The sequence below is a fragment of the Xenopus laevis genome, chromosome 4S (genome assembly GCF_017654675.1).
Source record: "Xenopus laevis strain J_2021 chromosome 4S, Xenopus_laevis_v10.1, whole genome shotgun sequence".
NCBI lineage: Eukaryota > Metazoa > Chordata > Amphibia > Anura > Pipidae > Xenopus > Xenopus laevis.
Window position 1 is genome coordinate 365,575 of NC_054378.1, and position 17,492 is coordinate 383,066.

General features: G+C 37.3%; 1 protein-coding gene across 2 annotated transcripts in view; it reads right to left on the minus strand.

The window, feature by feature from the left end:
* Positions 1-1,064: 1,064 nt before the first annotated feature.
* Positions 1,065-17,492, minus strand: part of ltbp3.S (latent transforming growth factor beta binding protein 3 S homeolog) — a 32,358-nt gene continuing 15,930 nt past the window's right edge. For both annotated transcript variants that reach the window (XM_018259949.2, XM_018259954.2), the window contains 17 exons: positions 17,370-17,389; positions 16,485-16,569; positions 15,141-15,236; positions 14,932-15,057; positions 13,834-13,965; positions 12,349-12,477; positions 10,786-10,905; positions 10,571-10,699; positions 10,235-10,402; positions 10,057-10,140; positions 9,629-9,757; positions 9,049-9,186; positions 8,306-8,446; positions 6,515-6,667; positions 4,594-4,674; positions 3,219-3,350; positions 1,065-1,794 (listed from right to left, as the gene is read on the minus strand). In XM_018259949.2, the coding sequence (XP_018115438.1) occupies positions 1,646-1,794; positions 3,219-3,350; positions 4,594-4,674; positions 6,515-6,667; positions 8,306-8,446; positions 9,049-9,186; positions 9,629-9,757; positions 10,057-10,140; positions 10,235-10,402; positions 10,571-10,699; positions 10,786-10,905; positions 12,349-12,477; positions 13,834-13,965; positions 14,932-15,057; positions 15,141-15,236; positions 16,485-16,569; positions 17,370-17,389 (2,012 nt within the window). In that variant the 3' untranslated portion in view covers positions 1,065-1,645. The remainder of the gene's footprint in view (positions 1,795-3,218; positions 3,351-4,593; positions 4,675-6,514; positions 6,668-8,305; positions 8,447-9,048; positions 9,187-9,628; positions 9,758-10,056; positions 10,141-10,234; positions 10,403-10,570; positions 10,700-10,785; positions 10,906-12,348; positions 12,478-13,833; positions 13,966-14,931; positions 15,058-15,140; positions 15,237-16,484; positions 16,570-17,369; positions 17,390-17,492) is intronic.

Consider the following 17,492-nt stretch of genomic DNA (forward strand, 5'->3'; position numbering starts at 1 on the left):
ACCACCAGATCAGGCTGAATTCCCACAGACAGTGTAGGGCAGGCAGAGTATGGCACACAAAGGCAGGACAGGCATAGACAGCGTAGAACAGGAGACCGGGAAACTGATCGAAACCTTTCACGGCCACTCTAAGGCTAAGAATTTAATGTATAATCCAAAACTAGTAGAACCTCTAAAAGGGAACATTGCATATTGACTTTTTGTATGATTTTTTTTTATCTGATCTTATCTTAAGAAGCATAATGTTACGGTTTGTTCCAGGTCTAGATACACATACCCCCCTTATGTAATAAAAGGTTGTAGTTTGCCCAGGTGCATTAACCCATAGCAGCCAATAAAATGTTCTTTTAAACCAATAAATTCTACCCGATGATTGGTTCCAATTGGTTCTTTCACCTGGGCAAACTTAAGTTCTTTTTTGACTTAAGCCAAATAGCAACAGCAGAATCATTTACTGGTCGATTTAAAAGCTAACATCTGGTTGATTAGTAGATGGGTTACTAGAGATAAAGCAATATTTACTTCTCTTAATCTGTAAGGTTATTTTAGTGACATATATTACTGTATATACTCGAGTATAAGCCGAGTTTTTCAGCCCCCAAAATTGCTGAAAAACTCTACCTTGGCTTATACTCGGGTCAAGCGCAAATACGTCGCTGGCGTCTAAGAATAGTCGCTGGCGTCCAAGAATAGTCTCCAAGAATATTCGCTGGCGTCCAAGAATAGTGTCCAAGAATATTCGCTGGTGTCCAAGAATGGTCGCCGGCATCCAAAAACGAGACGCCGGCACCTCCAATGGGAGCAGAAACCCTAAATTTTTTGATTGAAACTTACCAGAAGCTGTTGCATTTCTCACCCTAGGCTTATACTCGAGTCAATAAGCTTTCCCAGTTTTTGGAGGTAAAATTAGGTACCTCGGCTTATACTCAGGACGGCTTATACTCGAGTATATACGGTACATGTAGTCCAGCAAGTAAATTAATGCAGGTAAAAATCTATATAAACATTTTTATATTTAGAGTAACATTAATTGCTGCAATATACAATAATAAATATAAAGAATATATTTTGGACAAATATTTTTATGTAAATCTACAATTCTAAACTTAAATCTAAACTCAAAAGGATATGATTGAGCAGGACAAAAGTATTTGTATAGGTACATGCATGTATAAACGCATACAGTACATACTGATAAGTGAAGCGTTTCTTTATATACACACACAGTGGTTCCATTTCCTTTTGTTATTTCAGCAATTTCCTTTAACTACAGTTCTACATTAAATGTTTTTACATTGAAAGTGTGCAGGCTAAAAAGATTTTCTATAAATATACAGAGGATTCTAGAAATAGATAGTCAGCATTTTGGGCTGTTCTGCCATAGTCCAATACAGCAGCCTAAGCATTTTATATGTACAGAAGACACATACCCTTCTATTTTTTTAATTAATACTCATTTTTTATTCTTGCTTTCTGTTTTTCAGTTCACGCCTTGTTTACTTGATTAACCTCTTTTCTTCAGATGGTGGCCCCTTCTCTTTCTTACTCCTTTAGCCATTCTATGCCTTATCGCCATTCTTTGACACTATGCCTACTTTTGCAAGCATCAGTTCAAATTTGAGCTAAATTCATTTTGAAAATGCAGTTATTTCCTCTGAGGGATGCAGATATGGGGGTTGGGGAAACGAGTGTATCCTGGCTTGCACACACAGCGGTATGATCCCATTGTATTTATACAGCGGCTGTTCTTGCACAGAGATCCTCTTGGATTTTTCTGCCTGCATTCATCCAAATCTGTGATAACAACAATAAGTGAAATGCAATTTACTAGTTGAGTGAAAACAGAGAGAAAACAATTTTAGAGAACAATTGAAATCAATAAATAATTGAATGAATACAATCTACAAAAACAACTACACTGTATGAATCCAAATTCAGAGAACTGACAAAAAAATTATATGGTTGAGCATCTCCTCATTACTTCATAAAACTTTCTTTCGGAGAATGTCCTTCTATTCTAAAGGTAGTTCTACACTTCCAGATCTGGGACACATTTATAATAATTTTTAATAGTAAGCATTTTAAGGACTTCTTAGATGTATTTCATTTCTCCAACTATATATTCTTCCTTCTGCCATTGATTCTTTCATTTTATGCCAACCCAAATCAACTTTCAGAGCTTCTCTCTCAATCTAATAATTCCCTTAGCTATTCTTTAGAATTTATTAATATTTTTTATATTGCTAGGTTTGTGGAAGAGCTTCTCTTTCATGAGGACAACTACTTTGTTGCTGACCTACATAGTTACATAATACAAAATGAGATCTTTATTCTGGAATGCTTGGGAACTGGGGTGTTATGGATAATGGATATTTCCATAATTTGGACCACAATAAGATCAGATTTAAGACTTCTAAAAATATATAAAATGTGATTAGTTGTTAGTTATTAGCTTATTTATCACCAAGTACTGCTACTGGATCCCTTTACACAAGCTTATTACCCAAAAAACTCCACATTATGGGAAATCCATCTCCCTTACAATCTATATTAAACAACTAATTCTCATTTTTGAAAATATAGAAAACCTTTTTCTATGTAATAAAACAATACCCTCTACTTGGCTTCTATCTAAGCTGCATGAATCCATATTGGTGTCCAAACAATTGGGGAATTTAATAAAAGGTCTTAATGGATAAAATATGTACAGTGTGAAAAATTATTTCTTTAACTGTTTTACCTTTGAGCTAATTTAATATAGCTAGTTATATAGCTAGCACCAGTGTATGTAATAAAACTTATTACTGAAAAAGATATGAACATTTTGAATTTTTGTTCTTATTTGTGCAATTTTTTCACAAAAAAAACTTTTGCCCAAATAAGTCCTACCTAACTTCTACCTGATAAAGCCAAAAACTATTTCCCTTAGAAAGGAAAAACTTCTTAAACTGTGGATCGGTAGCCCTCTTACACAGAAATATGTTTGCTGTTTATTATCTATATATTTAAGTGCATAACCTTACATTTACTTGCCACCCAGATCAAGAGTATGCCAGATTTAACTAGCATCGTCTTCTGTTTCAGAATGAGTTAAGCTTCCTCTTCTTTATTAATTCCCACTACTAGGAGTAATGTGTTAGGGATAAGCTGAAAGGTGCAGTGTTGGTAGCAGCAATGTACCTACAGTATGTAGTAATAAATGAAGAGTCATAACTCACCAAGGCAACGAGTTCGAGTAATATCCAGTTGAAAGCCCACTGGGCACTCACAGAAGACACCATAAGGCCCTCTTCTACAGTGGCCATTCACACAGGGACACTCATCTGACCCTTCCTCTGAGCTGTCATGATCTGATAAGACATATTTATGTCACAGTGAGACGTATTTATTAAAGATTTTAGTGGTTTTAGAGGTGTTTGAAACCACAACTCAACTCACAAATGGTAAAACCATGATTATCATTGAATTTATTAAAAAAAACAAATATAAAAAGTAGGAACTAAAAAAATGTGCTGAACGATGCGCTAAAAAATACAAATGTGAGTTTGTCTGACAATTCCTAGTTTTAAAAAAACCTGAAAACCTCTACAAGTCCAAATTGATTTAAAGCGGTCCAATCAGATCAGCGCCGCTCCCTTGACTTCTATAAGTCCTTTTACTTGGCAAAGTTTTGCCTTAGAGGTTTTTGTGGTATTTACACTTAAATCTTGAATTTTTAGAAACATAGCAAAACTTCGATTTGTGGGGGGGGGAACCAAAATTTGATTGTTACTAAATGGGCCTCAGTGTGTCATAAACAGAAAATAAAGCTTAAGGAATGAAGGTGAAAAGTGCAAAATAGACAGAAAAATACAATGATTTTTACCCACAATGCAGCATTTTATAAGTTATTGCGGGCACACACTGGGGGGGTTATTTTTCAAAGTCCGAATATATCTTAATATCTTCTGCTACAAACTCCGATTTTTCACCTGAAAACTTTGGGGTATTGCACATCAAAAAATCATTGGGACTTATCCTATTGACTTATATGCAACCTCGACAGGTCTGAGATGCCGGATTATCTGATTCAGACTTTTCCATCCTCTGGATTTGATTAATTCTGAAAAATTCGTGATTTTTTAAAAGTCACATTTTATAAAAAAAAATTTTTTGTGATTTTTGCATTTGGAGCTTAGTAAATAGTAGTGTTTGTTACAGCTTAAGTGCGATTTAGTAATGTGGATTCCCTAGTAAATCACATTCAATTTTCAGTGCAAGTTTTTAGCAGTTGGTTTATGCCCAAATGGTGCCACTATGTGTGTGTGATGTACTAGGCACAACTCAGTTGCATGTGTGGACAAAACAAGTTTAGGGGACCGTGTGACTTTCACCTCCTCAAAACGGGTGTTAATTCCAGAGCTCCATAGCAAGAGGTGGGCACTGTAGGAGGCTGAATCAGTGTATTGGGTTATGGGTAGAAGTACACTGTATTTGAGAATATGCCACAATTTTACATCCATTTTAGCACATTGCATGATGAATCTTAAATAGTGTTAGAAAAGAACAAACTTGAAGATATAAAAGGGTGAGCATAAAAGGAGAATGTTTTACCTCTTCTGTATTTCTTTATGTGAAGAGCACTTGATTCCCAGAAAGAATTAGCCTCACTATGAGAAGCTGAGCATTGCAGAGCTGGAAAGCAAACAGGAGATGCACTTTGTATAGTTACTAATAAACAATACACAGGCAGCTCCAGGATTGTTTCAGTTGAGCATACGTATATTACAGATGAAGCACACTTAGCTTCAGAGATGTGTTCACATATGCCGGATGCTGCAATAAGTTTAGCTTGTTAAAGTTTAAGTTAGCAGTGGCTAATTATGGAGTTACATGATTACAGTGGAAGGTCTTGGTTCACTAGACTCTCCACAATATCATGCTGTGTGCATTTCTGAAAACACAAGACTAAAGTCATTTCATTTAATTGGTCCATGTCCAGCTTAACTACTTGAACTAGCTTCAAAAATGTGCTTTAAGAATACATGAATATTTCAAAATCTCTTCGCTTTCAATATATATTTGCTCTATACTTGGGCCCTTGTGATCTTCCCACAAATCAGGACCCGTTTAATATCTTATTATATAATAACGAGTGTCAAAATAATATTGCCTAGGTCAAAATTGTTAGGGATTGTGTGAATAACACAAAGGTTTTGTTGAATTTACATAATGTTTATAAGTATATTTGGATTTGAGTAAAATATAAAAAAAATTGCAACATCTAAAAAAATGGTCAACTAACTTCAATTCACATGACAATAATGAATAGGTCCAGCCAGGCACTCAACCAAATTCTACCCTGATTTCTGTACTGAGTTCATCTTTAATCATTAACAATGCTTAATAATGTTTTTACATTTGTTCATCTGCTGCTGGTGTATCACTCATATGACAAGAGAGACTTAACGGCATACGTATGCATTCCTGCAGCAATCTTCATTTCAACAATTTGAAATATGAAACTGGCATTTTCAATTTCTTGGTAAAAAACACAGCAGAACTGAATTTTTTCAGTGCCACAAAAAGCAAATGTGGATCTGACAGTTGTGAACATTTTATACCATCAAGTTGTCTATGTGCCGAGCTGTTTTATTTTGGTTTATGGTTTTTATAACTTTTTATGCACGAAGGAAAGGCAGAGTTCAATAATATATAATTGCTAAAGGAAACAGTTGCTATTTTTATGCTGAAACCTTTTAAGACTGATACTTATTTTAGAACTGTTACACCCCAACCACCAGCTGTGTGCTACTCAAAAGGAAGTGAATTAAAAACATGCTTATACTTTTATACTTATATAATGTCTATTATTCAGGTGCCAGGTCAATGCAAAACCCTAACCCTAAATTTGCCTAATGTGGGGGTTCATATATATATCAGCATACCCCAGTACAATGCATTATATATTAAGAGGGATGCAGCCATGAGTGGATAGTGTACATTTTTGTAGATTAGCCATTTCAAATCAGATATATTTTAAATTCATCCATCTGTTCTGTGTATAATTCATTTGATACAGGCTGGGTTCTATGCTGCTGTGCAATATGTATCCACTTAGATAGTAAACAATTCCTCCATTTATGTTTCTGAAATATAACCAATATGAGCTGTATAGATTCTATACAAATTGGTAAACTCCAAGCCTCACTGAATAAGGAATCAGGAGGGTGGTGTTAGGACCACTCCATAAACCAACATGTATGAACAAAACTACTTAAAAGTATATACCCTCAATTAGACAAGACAATTTCAGAATAGAGGATAAGTCTTTAAGTCGTCTGCTAGAACCTTTTGTGTTGGACTGATAAATCTACCACCAGTGCTGTGTCACAGTAAGATGCAGGGGCACATTTGTCTTCCAAGGTAGCAGAATCTTGCCTACTGCAATCACTAGAGAATCTCTATGAAGAGAATCCTCTTGGCAAATATTTAATGTAAAGTGCAATTTTAAATTAAGCAACAACAGTCTTACCATGTCTGGGTGGGCAAGAATGACAACTCAAACCCCATCCCTGTCCTTGATGGCAGCAACACTCGGCCAGTGACAACTGGGGACCAGGCAAGGGCTGGGAACAGATTCCATCTGAACCTCGAATTTGCCAACAAATACCTTGAGACTCACGATCTGTAACAGAACAGCATACATTATGGTATTTATTAGAATAGGTATATCCACATGCCTGAAAATGCGGTCATACTTCAACCTTAAGGTTAATGCAATTTACTTTTTTACTACCATAACGGTTCAACAACCAGGTTGCTGCTGGGTGTATTATATATTAAAAAAAATTAAAATAAATGAAGCATACGTCCATACAAATAAATAAACTTTAAAAAAGTAGATTCCTCAAAATAGGAAATAGTGGGGGAAAAAACACTGATGAGGAGGAAAAAACACAGACAAAACTTGTGTGACATTCATTTTCAACGAGACTCATTGTCCTATTCACCTCAGTTGCAAATATTTTAATAAACTGGAAAAATAAATAAAGTTGAGAACATTCCTATTGACTTCTATACAACCTCCAGGCACACTATAAGGAAATTTGTTTAATAAAGGAGAAAAAAATGATACCAGCAATATGTTGTTTATAGAAAATGTTTTAAAGGGATACTGTCATGGGAAAAAAATTTCAAAATGAATCAGTTAATAGTGCTGCTCCAGTAGAATTCTGCACTGAAATCCATTTCTCAAAAGAGCAAACTCAATTTTTTTTATATTTAATTTTGAAATCTGACATGGGGCTAGACATATTGTCAGTTTCCCAGCTGCACCCAGTCATGTGACTGATAAACTTCAGTCACTCTTTACTGTTGTACTGCAAGTTGGAGTGATAACACCCCCCTCCCCCCAGCAGCCTAACAACAGAACATTGGGAAGGTAACCAGATAGCAGCTCCCTAACACAAGATAACAGCTGCCTGGCAGATCTAAGAACAACACTCAATAGGAAAATCCAGGTCCCACTGAGACACATTCAGTAACATTGAGAAGGAAAAACAGCAGCCTGCCAGAAAGCATTTCTCTCCTAAAGTGCAGGCACAAGTCACATGACCAGGGGCAGCTGGGAAATTGACAATATGTCTAGCCCCATGTCAGATTTCAAAATGGAATATAAAAAAATCTGTTTGCTCTTTTGAGAAATGGATTTCAGTGCAGAATTCTGCTGGAGATGTTTCTGAAGAACAAGACTATTTGTAATTATACCTTTTTTATGGCATCCATAATCATGAACACCAATGATTAGTTTGGTTGTAGGTTGTTTTTTTTTTTTTGTTAAATAGATGACGTTTTCTAAGTAAGCCTTGTTATAATCCTTACTATATACGTTTTAGTGGAGTAGAGTCATGACTAGCAAACACAATGAATGCGTCAAACGCTACACTACAAATGTGTAAGTAAAGGATTGTGTATGTAAAGGATCTGGGGGTGCTAATTATTAGAGATGCACTGATTCCGAAGGCTTGTGACCATGTGACTATGGATATTGCACAGGGTTATGTATGAATAAGCACAGAACATCGATTTTCTTTGGTGCTGTAATCTATAACATAATAGGTTTCAAGCTTGTACTACTTACCTAATTAGTTACCTAATTAGTTAATGTATTTTGTTCCCTCTCGTCTGACTCTATCCTCTCTGCTTTCTATCTTGTATCTCTTTGTCAGTCTTGTCTTCTAAACAAAGGTTTTTCTTCGTTCTTTGCATGTATTGATTGCTTTTAGTCTACCCAAGTCCCTTATAGAGTGTAAATATGTGTCACCTGATTGCATCTCAGGAGGGTTACAGTGTCTGCCGAGAGGATCCAGAGTCCAAGGATGAGTACATTCACAGTGGAATGAGCCATGTGTATTTACACAACGCCCATTGCGACACAATGCTGGATCTCGACACTCATCAACATCTAGAAGATGAAAGTGAGCAAAATTAATAAAAAGACAGGTTTACAGTACTTGTGGTAGAAATATCTATCAGCTATTAATCCATCTTACTAAATTAAGTGTGCTGCTTATAAAGCCACTAGTGAAAATGTTTTCAGATATTGGTGGGGCAGACAATTACTTTCACTATCCATTCAGCACTTCCTACATGTCACTGCTCTCCCCACATTCCCCCCAATCTCTTCACCATTTAATTGTGTAACCAGGACATGGGGATGGACATCAGGTCCCCCATTCTGATGCACAAACAAGATTCTGAGATGATACAAGACTTGTCTTAATAACAGTGTCCCACAAAATGGCTCCTGCCTGCTTGTTATAATTAGGAATTCCCAGACTGAAGGAAACAAGATTCAAATAATTTATATAGTGTAATTAAAGTTCATTTTGCTTGACTGATGTGATAAAATAGGATTATGAATAATTTTTTTGGGTGAAACATTTTCTGACTAACTGCTACCAAGCTGTGTTTTTACCTCTGATATTCAGTGCTGATACATGAATTATTAATGTTGTGATGGGTTACCCATATGCAGAAAACATCTATTAATAAAAACAGTCTTACCAAGTTCAGCATTAGAAAGGCATTGCTTGAGTTCTGGATGATACTGAGTATGCTGAGGACAATGACAATAGAAGGAGCCCTGAGTATTGATGCATCGGCCATTAATGCAGTTGGATTCATCAACACATTCGTCCACATCTGTGGGAAGAAGAGAAATCTTTAGAGCAAGAAAAGTTGAAACATGTTCATCATGTACATGAAACTGCAGGAAAGCCCATTATGTATACGTTCATATTTGTGTAATTTACAAGATGGCAATAAAATATTAAATGTTGTAAGGCTATTCTCAAAAAATAAGATCTTGTTGGGGAAATTAAACCAACTGTTGTATTAGGGTACAATTTCACTGGGTGTGTTTGCAATGTCTTTGTAGTTCATATCCCCCCTTCTCTGGTGAAACTTTAAGTCCAGGTATATATTTTTTACATTAAAAATAAGCACATTTTTATTTTTTTGTCCAGAACCCATTGGGGGCCATCACCTCAGGACCTCATGTGTTCTTATATCAGTTCACTAGTTTCTTAAAACATCAGTTTTTTTCCATTTTCATTTTCACTTTGTCAAATAAAATACATTTTACCCATGCACTGTAGCAGACGATTATCATAGTAATATCCATGTTTGCAGTAGCATTCATAGCTGGGCTTTGTATTCACACACATTCCCTCCTTGCAGATTTCCTGTCCAAATAGCTGACACTCATCAATATCTGCAGGAGAGATCAGTTCATTATAAGCTCAAGTTATATGTATATAATATAATATATAATAAAAAGTATTTAGGAGGGAGCACTCATGGATACACCTTCAAGTGACTTTATTCAAATTTACACACAATCCTACTCTTTTTTTGGTTCTCCTTGAACCGTTGCCAAGACTGTTATGTATGTGTATGTATGTATATGTATATATTTATATATATATATCTTACTGCAGGCCCAACTACAAGAATAGAAGCTCACATTCTTTGCATTTAACTGAATATTCTAATGAACGTTGTATGTCTCACCTCTGTAGGATGGGGAACCATAAGTCACGATGTCAAGATCAATTATAAATCCTATCCCATCGGGACAGAGTGTGAGGAATTCAGCTAAAGTAAGTAAAAGCAATAGCAGTCAATAGTGTTAGACAAGACAATAGTGAAGTAAGAGATAATGGAGATATGCAATGTCATATTTGAGTACCTGAATTATGCACAGGGCAGGGGTAAATCTCACAGTGGTCCCCCCATCCTGCCCCCAGAGAACAACAACACTGCTCCCGAGTTACATTAACAGCAAGAACACTGTCACAGAACAGGGAGTCATCCAAACTCAAAAAGCAGTCTCTGCGATCCAAAATACGCACAGCCTCTAAGTGGCAAAAAAAGAACAAAATGACACACTGGGAAGATTGTGAGTGTTGGTAGAATAATAAAAGGCTGATAATAAAAGGCTGATAATAAAAGACTGACTGCAACAAGCAAGAAACATGAAGATGGAAATGGAAGAAGTGTTGGCTGAACAATTGAAACCACTAACCTTGACATGTCGTGCCGTCCTCACTCAGTGTGTATCCAGTGTCACATACACAAACGAATGACCCCACCACATTTTCACATGTGCCATGAGGGGAACATAAGTGTGGGTTGAGCCAGCATTCATCTATATCTGAGAGGTCAACACAGTTTTTAGGAAAAAAAAATTGATTCAAACACAGAAATACTGCAAAAAAAAAAAATTCTGGATAGTTTTACCTTTACACAGGTGATGGTTGTATAATTTGTAACCTGGTGGACATATACAGCGAAACGAGCCAAGGATATTAATACATTTTCCCCCACCACACGGCTGGCGAGACAAACACTCATCGATATCTGCAACACGGGACAAATTATAACATAATATTTGTGTTATGATTATGTTTAAAGGAACAGTAACAACAAATAATGAGTAATAAGTGATTACAATGTATTGTTGAGCTGCACTAGTAAATCTGGTGGGTTTGACAAGCTGCTGTGCAGCCATTCAAGCACAGGGTAGATAAGTACTACTATAGTTTATATAAACAAGCTGCTGTGTAGCCATGGGGGCAGCCATTCAAGCACAGGATACACAGTAGATAACAGATAAGTACTACTATAGTTTATATAAACAAGCTGCTGTGTAGCCATGGGGGCAGCCATTCAAGCACAGGATACACAGTAGATAACAGATAAGTACTACCATAGTTTATATAAACAAGCTGCTGGCTAGCCATGGGGGCAGACATTCAAGCACAGGATACACAGTAGATAACAGATAAGTACTACTATAGTTTATATAAACAAGCTGCTGTGTAGCCATGGGGGCAGCCATTCAAGCACAGGATACACAGTAGATAACAGATAAGTACTACTATAGTTTATAGAAACAAGCTGCTGTGTAGCCATGGGGGCACCCATTCAAGCACAGGATACACAGTAGATAACAGATAAGTACTACTATAGTTTATAGAAACAAGCTGCTGTGTAGCCATGGGGGCAGCCATTCAAGCACAGGATACACAGTAGATAACAGATAAGTACTACTATAGTTTATATAAACAAGCTGCTGTGTAGCTGTGGGGGCAGCCATTCAAGCACAGGATACACAGTAGATAACAGATAAGTACTACTATAGTTTATATAAACAAGCTGCTGTGTAGCCATGGGGTCAGCCATTCAAAGCTGGAAATGGTGGAAAGGCAGAAATAAGTTCTTTAGAATACAATTGGATTCAGTCCCCAGATCAGTACTTAGTCCAACAAACCATTGGACTTTCAGAGACCTGTCACGTATTATTTGTGTTTATACAATACAGGCTTATCCCCAGGGGAAAGGAGGTTAGGCCCAAGAGATCCACTACTTTTGTTTAATCCTGGTATTCTGCTGCCTGATTCTAACGTAGCAGTTACATTAAGCTTTTAAATGGGGTGCTATGGAGAAATGGGGTTTAGCCTGTGTTGTTGCACTAGATTAGGCAGGAAAGGACTGGGTTATGGTATGTACGTATAACTTTATTTGTAAAGTGCTGTTGAGGAGCCTCAACGCCCTACAAAGCATAAAAGTACAATATAAATAAAAGTACAATATATAAAAGTACACACAGGTAGGACAAGTCACACAATAAATATACACAGAGCTCATATAAGGACACAGAGCTTACATTCTATATGGTAAGAGAGAGAGTGGGAAGGAGGTCCCTGTCCCATAGAGCTTACGGTCTAAGTGGTTCTCATTCTGTGTGTTTATATATGTATCTTTACAATGTATATGTTCCTTTCTAAGTTTGTTCCTTACCTTCACATACCAGTGGTCTTGTGGTTCTCTGTTTGTAGCCAAGCTGACACTCACATTTATATGATCCTGGGAAATTGAAACAGCTGCGAGAGTCTCCACAAACTCCAGTCCGGAGACACTCATTAACATCTGATAGAGGGAAAATAAACATATACTATTTCAGTAGCAGTTCGTAACATACAGCAGACAAGCACAATGTTGTTTATTACAGGCAAGCATGTTACTGCCTTAGTGCAAAATTACATTAGCATCTTATTCTTGGCTGGTAGTATCAACTTATATGAGAGACTAACCTCATTTTCTGCTTGATGACTTGTGATGACCCCTAAGCTTAGCTACTCAATGGCAACTCAATGGCTACTCAATGGCTACTCAAAGCTCACTGAGCATGTGAGTGTCGCAGACACCCCTAACAAAATCTGAAGATGGGGAACTCCTGTGATATCTTATTACTACACATATGGGATTCATTATCCGGAAAGCACCAACTTATTGAAAGGCCGTCTCCCATAGACTCATTTTATCCAAATTAAATCATATTTAAAAATGATTTACTTTTTCTCTGTAATAATAAAACAGTACCCTGTACATGATCCAAACTATATATAATTAATCCTTACTGGAAGCAAAACCAGCCTATTGGCTTTATTTAATCTGTTTATTAAGATTAATAGGCTGGTTTTGCTTCCAGTAAGGATTAATTATATATAATTTGGATCATGTACAGGGTACTGTTTTATTATTACAGAGAAAAAGGAAATCATTTTTAAAAATGTGAATAATTTGGATAAAATGAGTCTATGGAAGACGGCCTTTCAATAAGTTGGTGCTTTCCGGATAATGGATCCCATATGTGTAGTAATAAGATATCACAGGAGTTCCCCATCTTCAGATTTTGTTAGGGGTGTCTGCGACACTCACATGCTCAGTGGAGCTTTGAGTAGCCATTGAGTAGCCATTGAGTAGCAAAGCTTAGGGGTCATCACAAATCTCATAAACAGATGAGTTATGAGTCATGAGTTTATGAGTTTTTTAAAAACTCCCATGAACTCGAAATTTGACCAATCGAAAAAGAAAAAAAAAGATTGACCCGAAAACTGGAATCGAAGTCGATTTGAGTTTTAAAAACCCAATTCGAGTTTTTTATCCGAAAATGTCCAAATGTCAGGAAGGCTGCAAACAACAAGTTCCCAGGTTGTTTTCCATTGACTAAAACAGCAATTCGGCAGGTTTTAGGTGGCGAATAGTCGAATTTGAGTTCTGAAAGGAGCAGTGTATGAAATTCTAATTTTCACTTCGACCCTTGATAAATGTGCCCCTTAGTGTTTATGTCTCGTTTAAGCTATTGCTGAAAGTTTGCGGCACAGATAAAGATTCAACCTACATTAATGATTGCTGGTGGCAAGATTAAGATTGTTGAAAGTATAAAGAGATAAGAATAGAAATAAATTGAGAGACATATTGACAGGCAGCAAGTTCTCTCACCCACACAAGCTCGCTGTTCATTTGTCACTTGTAGTCTGTAGCCATGGTGACAGCGGCAGTTAAAGGAGCCGGCTGTGTTAAGGCAAACGCCCCGACCAGGGCCGCATGGATTTTTGTCACATTCATTAATATCTGTGGCACAAAGACAAATAATATTACAGAGTATTTGTTGTTCTATGTCCTAGAATCAAGAGCAATATGGTAATAAATCAATGTTAATAGACATTTGTTATGTTATTGTTAATTCAATTCTTGCATAAGGGAAGTGACTGTGCCAATATATAAAGTTACAATGTGTGTAGTTACAATATATCACTTTATTACCTTAATTGCAAATGGAAATATACTGTAGGCTTTCAAACCCACCTAGGATTACAAATTCACCTAGGTGACCCCAGCATAATTAATATTCACATATAATGCTCCTTATAATTGATTTCTGCTTACAAAATAGTCACAAAAAGGAGTGAAGGTAGAGGGTTGTATACTTATATAAATATCAATTTTGCAAGGAGCAAACATTAAAGGAGAAGGAAACCCCCTGGGCGCAAAACCCCTCCCCTGTGTTGCCCCCCCTCCCTCCTCCCCCCTGGCCTACCTGTCCCCCTGGGCAAATGCCCCTAACTTGTTACTTACCCCTCTGCGCAGGTCCTGTCCATGGAGTGGACAGGGGGGAGGAGGGGGGGGGGCAACACAGGGGAGGGGTTTTGCGCCCAGGGGGTTTCCTTCTCCTTTAAGAAGCTTCAGTTTCCTTTTTTGCCCTGTTCAGCTCAACTCAAGCTGAACAAGGAGGTACACTGCCCCATCAAGACTGTTCTTTTCTATCTCTTTTTTTCCTTTTCTTTAGTGAAGTCAGAGCAAAGTGCTTCAAAAAAACATCCAAAGTACAAAACAGAAAGTGCCACATGTGAATAGACAATTGGGGGAATATAACAGTCACTAACGCAAAAACGGGCGCCGGCGTCAAAAAACGGACGCCGGCGCCGTTTCGCTAATTTTTCGGCGAAACGGCGCAAATTCGCCCATCACTATGAGCCCAGCTCTCTTGATACACCACTTTTTAACCGTTTTTTAGTTCTGTTATCTATAGCTACTCACCAATACAATGCTTTCTCTCGGGATGTGGCTGGTACCCAGGATTACAACTGCAGTAATATCCTGAAGGGGTTGCTATACACTCTCCAAACCCGCAAAGGTCCCTGGTCAGTCTGCATTCGTCAGTTTCTATGCACAGAGAACACAGAGACATTTCAGTAATTACGTTCTCAACAATCAGTTTCAGCAGAAAAAACGACTATAATGCTCACCTGGTCCCTTTGTCACAGCAATCTCAACAGCGCTCCGATTGTAATACTCAGGAGGTATATTCTTAACGGCAACAATGGTAGGTTTCAGAGCAACCTCTGAAAAGATATTTATTTTCAGGGATTGCTAGTTCATACCTTCATACATCATCATTATCACTGCAGAAAATCATATATCTTTGCAGGGAATATCACAGACTGGAAAAATCTTTATAATCCGAGAGAAAGGAACAGCAAATGTAATAGCTGTGGGGTTTATTGGAGACTGTACATGCCTTTCGACACAAACAATATTTAAGGAAAACCTGCTTCAGTTTCCTGTTTCAAAGCTCTGCAATCTATGTAATTTTACCTGGGTTTTTTTCAGCATGAAACCCAACCTAAATCTTAAATAGGTCCAGCTTAGTTAAGAAACTTAAATCTTAAATAGGCCCCTAAGTATCAGTGTTGTCCAGCTTTTAGTGAATGGCTCTAATTATGCACAAAACTGGAGGTTCAATTAAGAAGTCCATGCTACAACTGCTGGAGCTTCAAAATCTTTCCCTTTATTATAAAGACCATGGGTGCAAGGTAGCCCTGTCCTTACCACCTGCCTTTGGCATTACAGGGCTCCTTTGTATCCCATGCCCACCAACGTGTCTGTCTGAATGATGCACAAGTTAAGAGACGGGAGGAGGTGCACCTATGTGCCTCCCCTTGACTAATCCTCATGTGCCTATTGCATGTTCGTATGTATTCATGGGGCAGATGCAGGTCTTTGCTCTCCATTTTGGAATGCAAAGATTTGTGGCTATTCTGCAAAGTGCAGGGCAAGGTGCAGTTACATAAAAAAACATAGCTGTTTGTACCTATTGTTTGCACTTTGCAATGCCTTTGAGGGCAATGGGTTAGATAGGCTCAAACCTCACAACACTGCTCCAGATTCAATTCAGTGAGAAAAAGTTAGAAAAAAAAAAAGTCATGGATGAGATTCAATTTGAGGAGAAAAATCTTGTCTCCTAATTCAGTTCTAGTTTTTCCCCCATATACTTGAATAGAGTTTTTCCTGAATTGAATTGCATCGCAAATTGAATCTCGTGATAACGTGGTAAACCTTTCTTTTTCTCACTGAACTGAATATTGTACCTTCTCAAACAGTTTTTTGTTTTACTCTTACAGAAATGTGATTGTAGAAAAGACACACGTCAATTAAACCTACTATTGTATTCTGACAAGCACCAATGACTTTCTCATTACCCCATTTCATGAATCCAGGAAAGATATTTCGGTCTATAGTATATCATATCCACTGCTATGGAACACTGTGTGCAATTCAACAAAGAAAACCAGTTATCCCATTTATCCTACCTGGAAACGAGATTCCTTGTGTTGTGGAAAGGACTGGTGTAAAATCAACAGATTCCTCCTCTGAGTTTGTGCTGTACGCTGGGAGCTGAAAGTAAAAAAATTGACTATATATATATATATAAATATATCCATGTACTGTGGGGGTTCACTTGCTTGTAGGCTGCAAACGAGGCAACTTCACACACCAGGATCGGTTTAAGGGCTTCCTGCTCACGTTTATTTTCCAGCAGCTGCAGAAATTTCCCCTCCCAGGGGCAAGGTAACCAAAAAACAGCAGTTCAAAAGAAATATCCAGCCTCCTGGCTAACATAAAATAAATGTCTTTCTCTGCTAACAGTACTACTGGTCTCACCTCAGTAAGTATGTCTGAGAATCCGTGCATTCTAACATCAGGATTTGATGAACTACATAAGCACTATGGGAGGACCATAATGTACTGAGATTGTAAAGGAAATTGTCTCCAGTCACTTTCTTATTGGTTGAAGCTTTCCACACTTGCAAAAGGATACATGCCATTGGCTGAAACAGGTTTCTGGTTCTTACATATAGACAAACATCATATCATTCATATTTAGGATGATTCGTGAAGAATTCTTTGTCTGTAAATATGTTTTTTCTACCTTTGACCATCAAACTCCATATCTATGCTAAACGTAGTGAGTAAACCGTGAGTAGACTCAAGAAAACTAGATATTGTTTTAATACTACACCTGCCGAAAGGATTCAGAATTGGTAAACATGACTTTTTATGCCCCAGTTCTTGAATTTCTTGAATCTTGAATTTGCAAATAAGCCCTTATTTGGGCCACATGAAATAGTTCTGATCATTCGATGATATTTTATGTTTTGTGTTTATCTAGAATGGAGAGGAGAGAAGCAACTCACCACAGCAGCAGTAACATCCCCTAGAAAACAACAAAAGTAAATAAATTAGGTTTGTATAAGTGTGTTAGAAATCAACCTATATGGAAATGGTATTGCGCATTTACACTTTATTTTACAGACTTT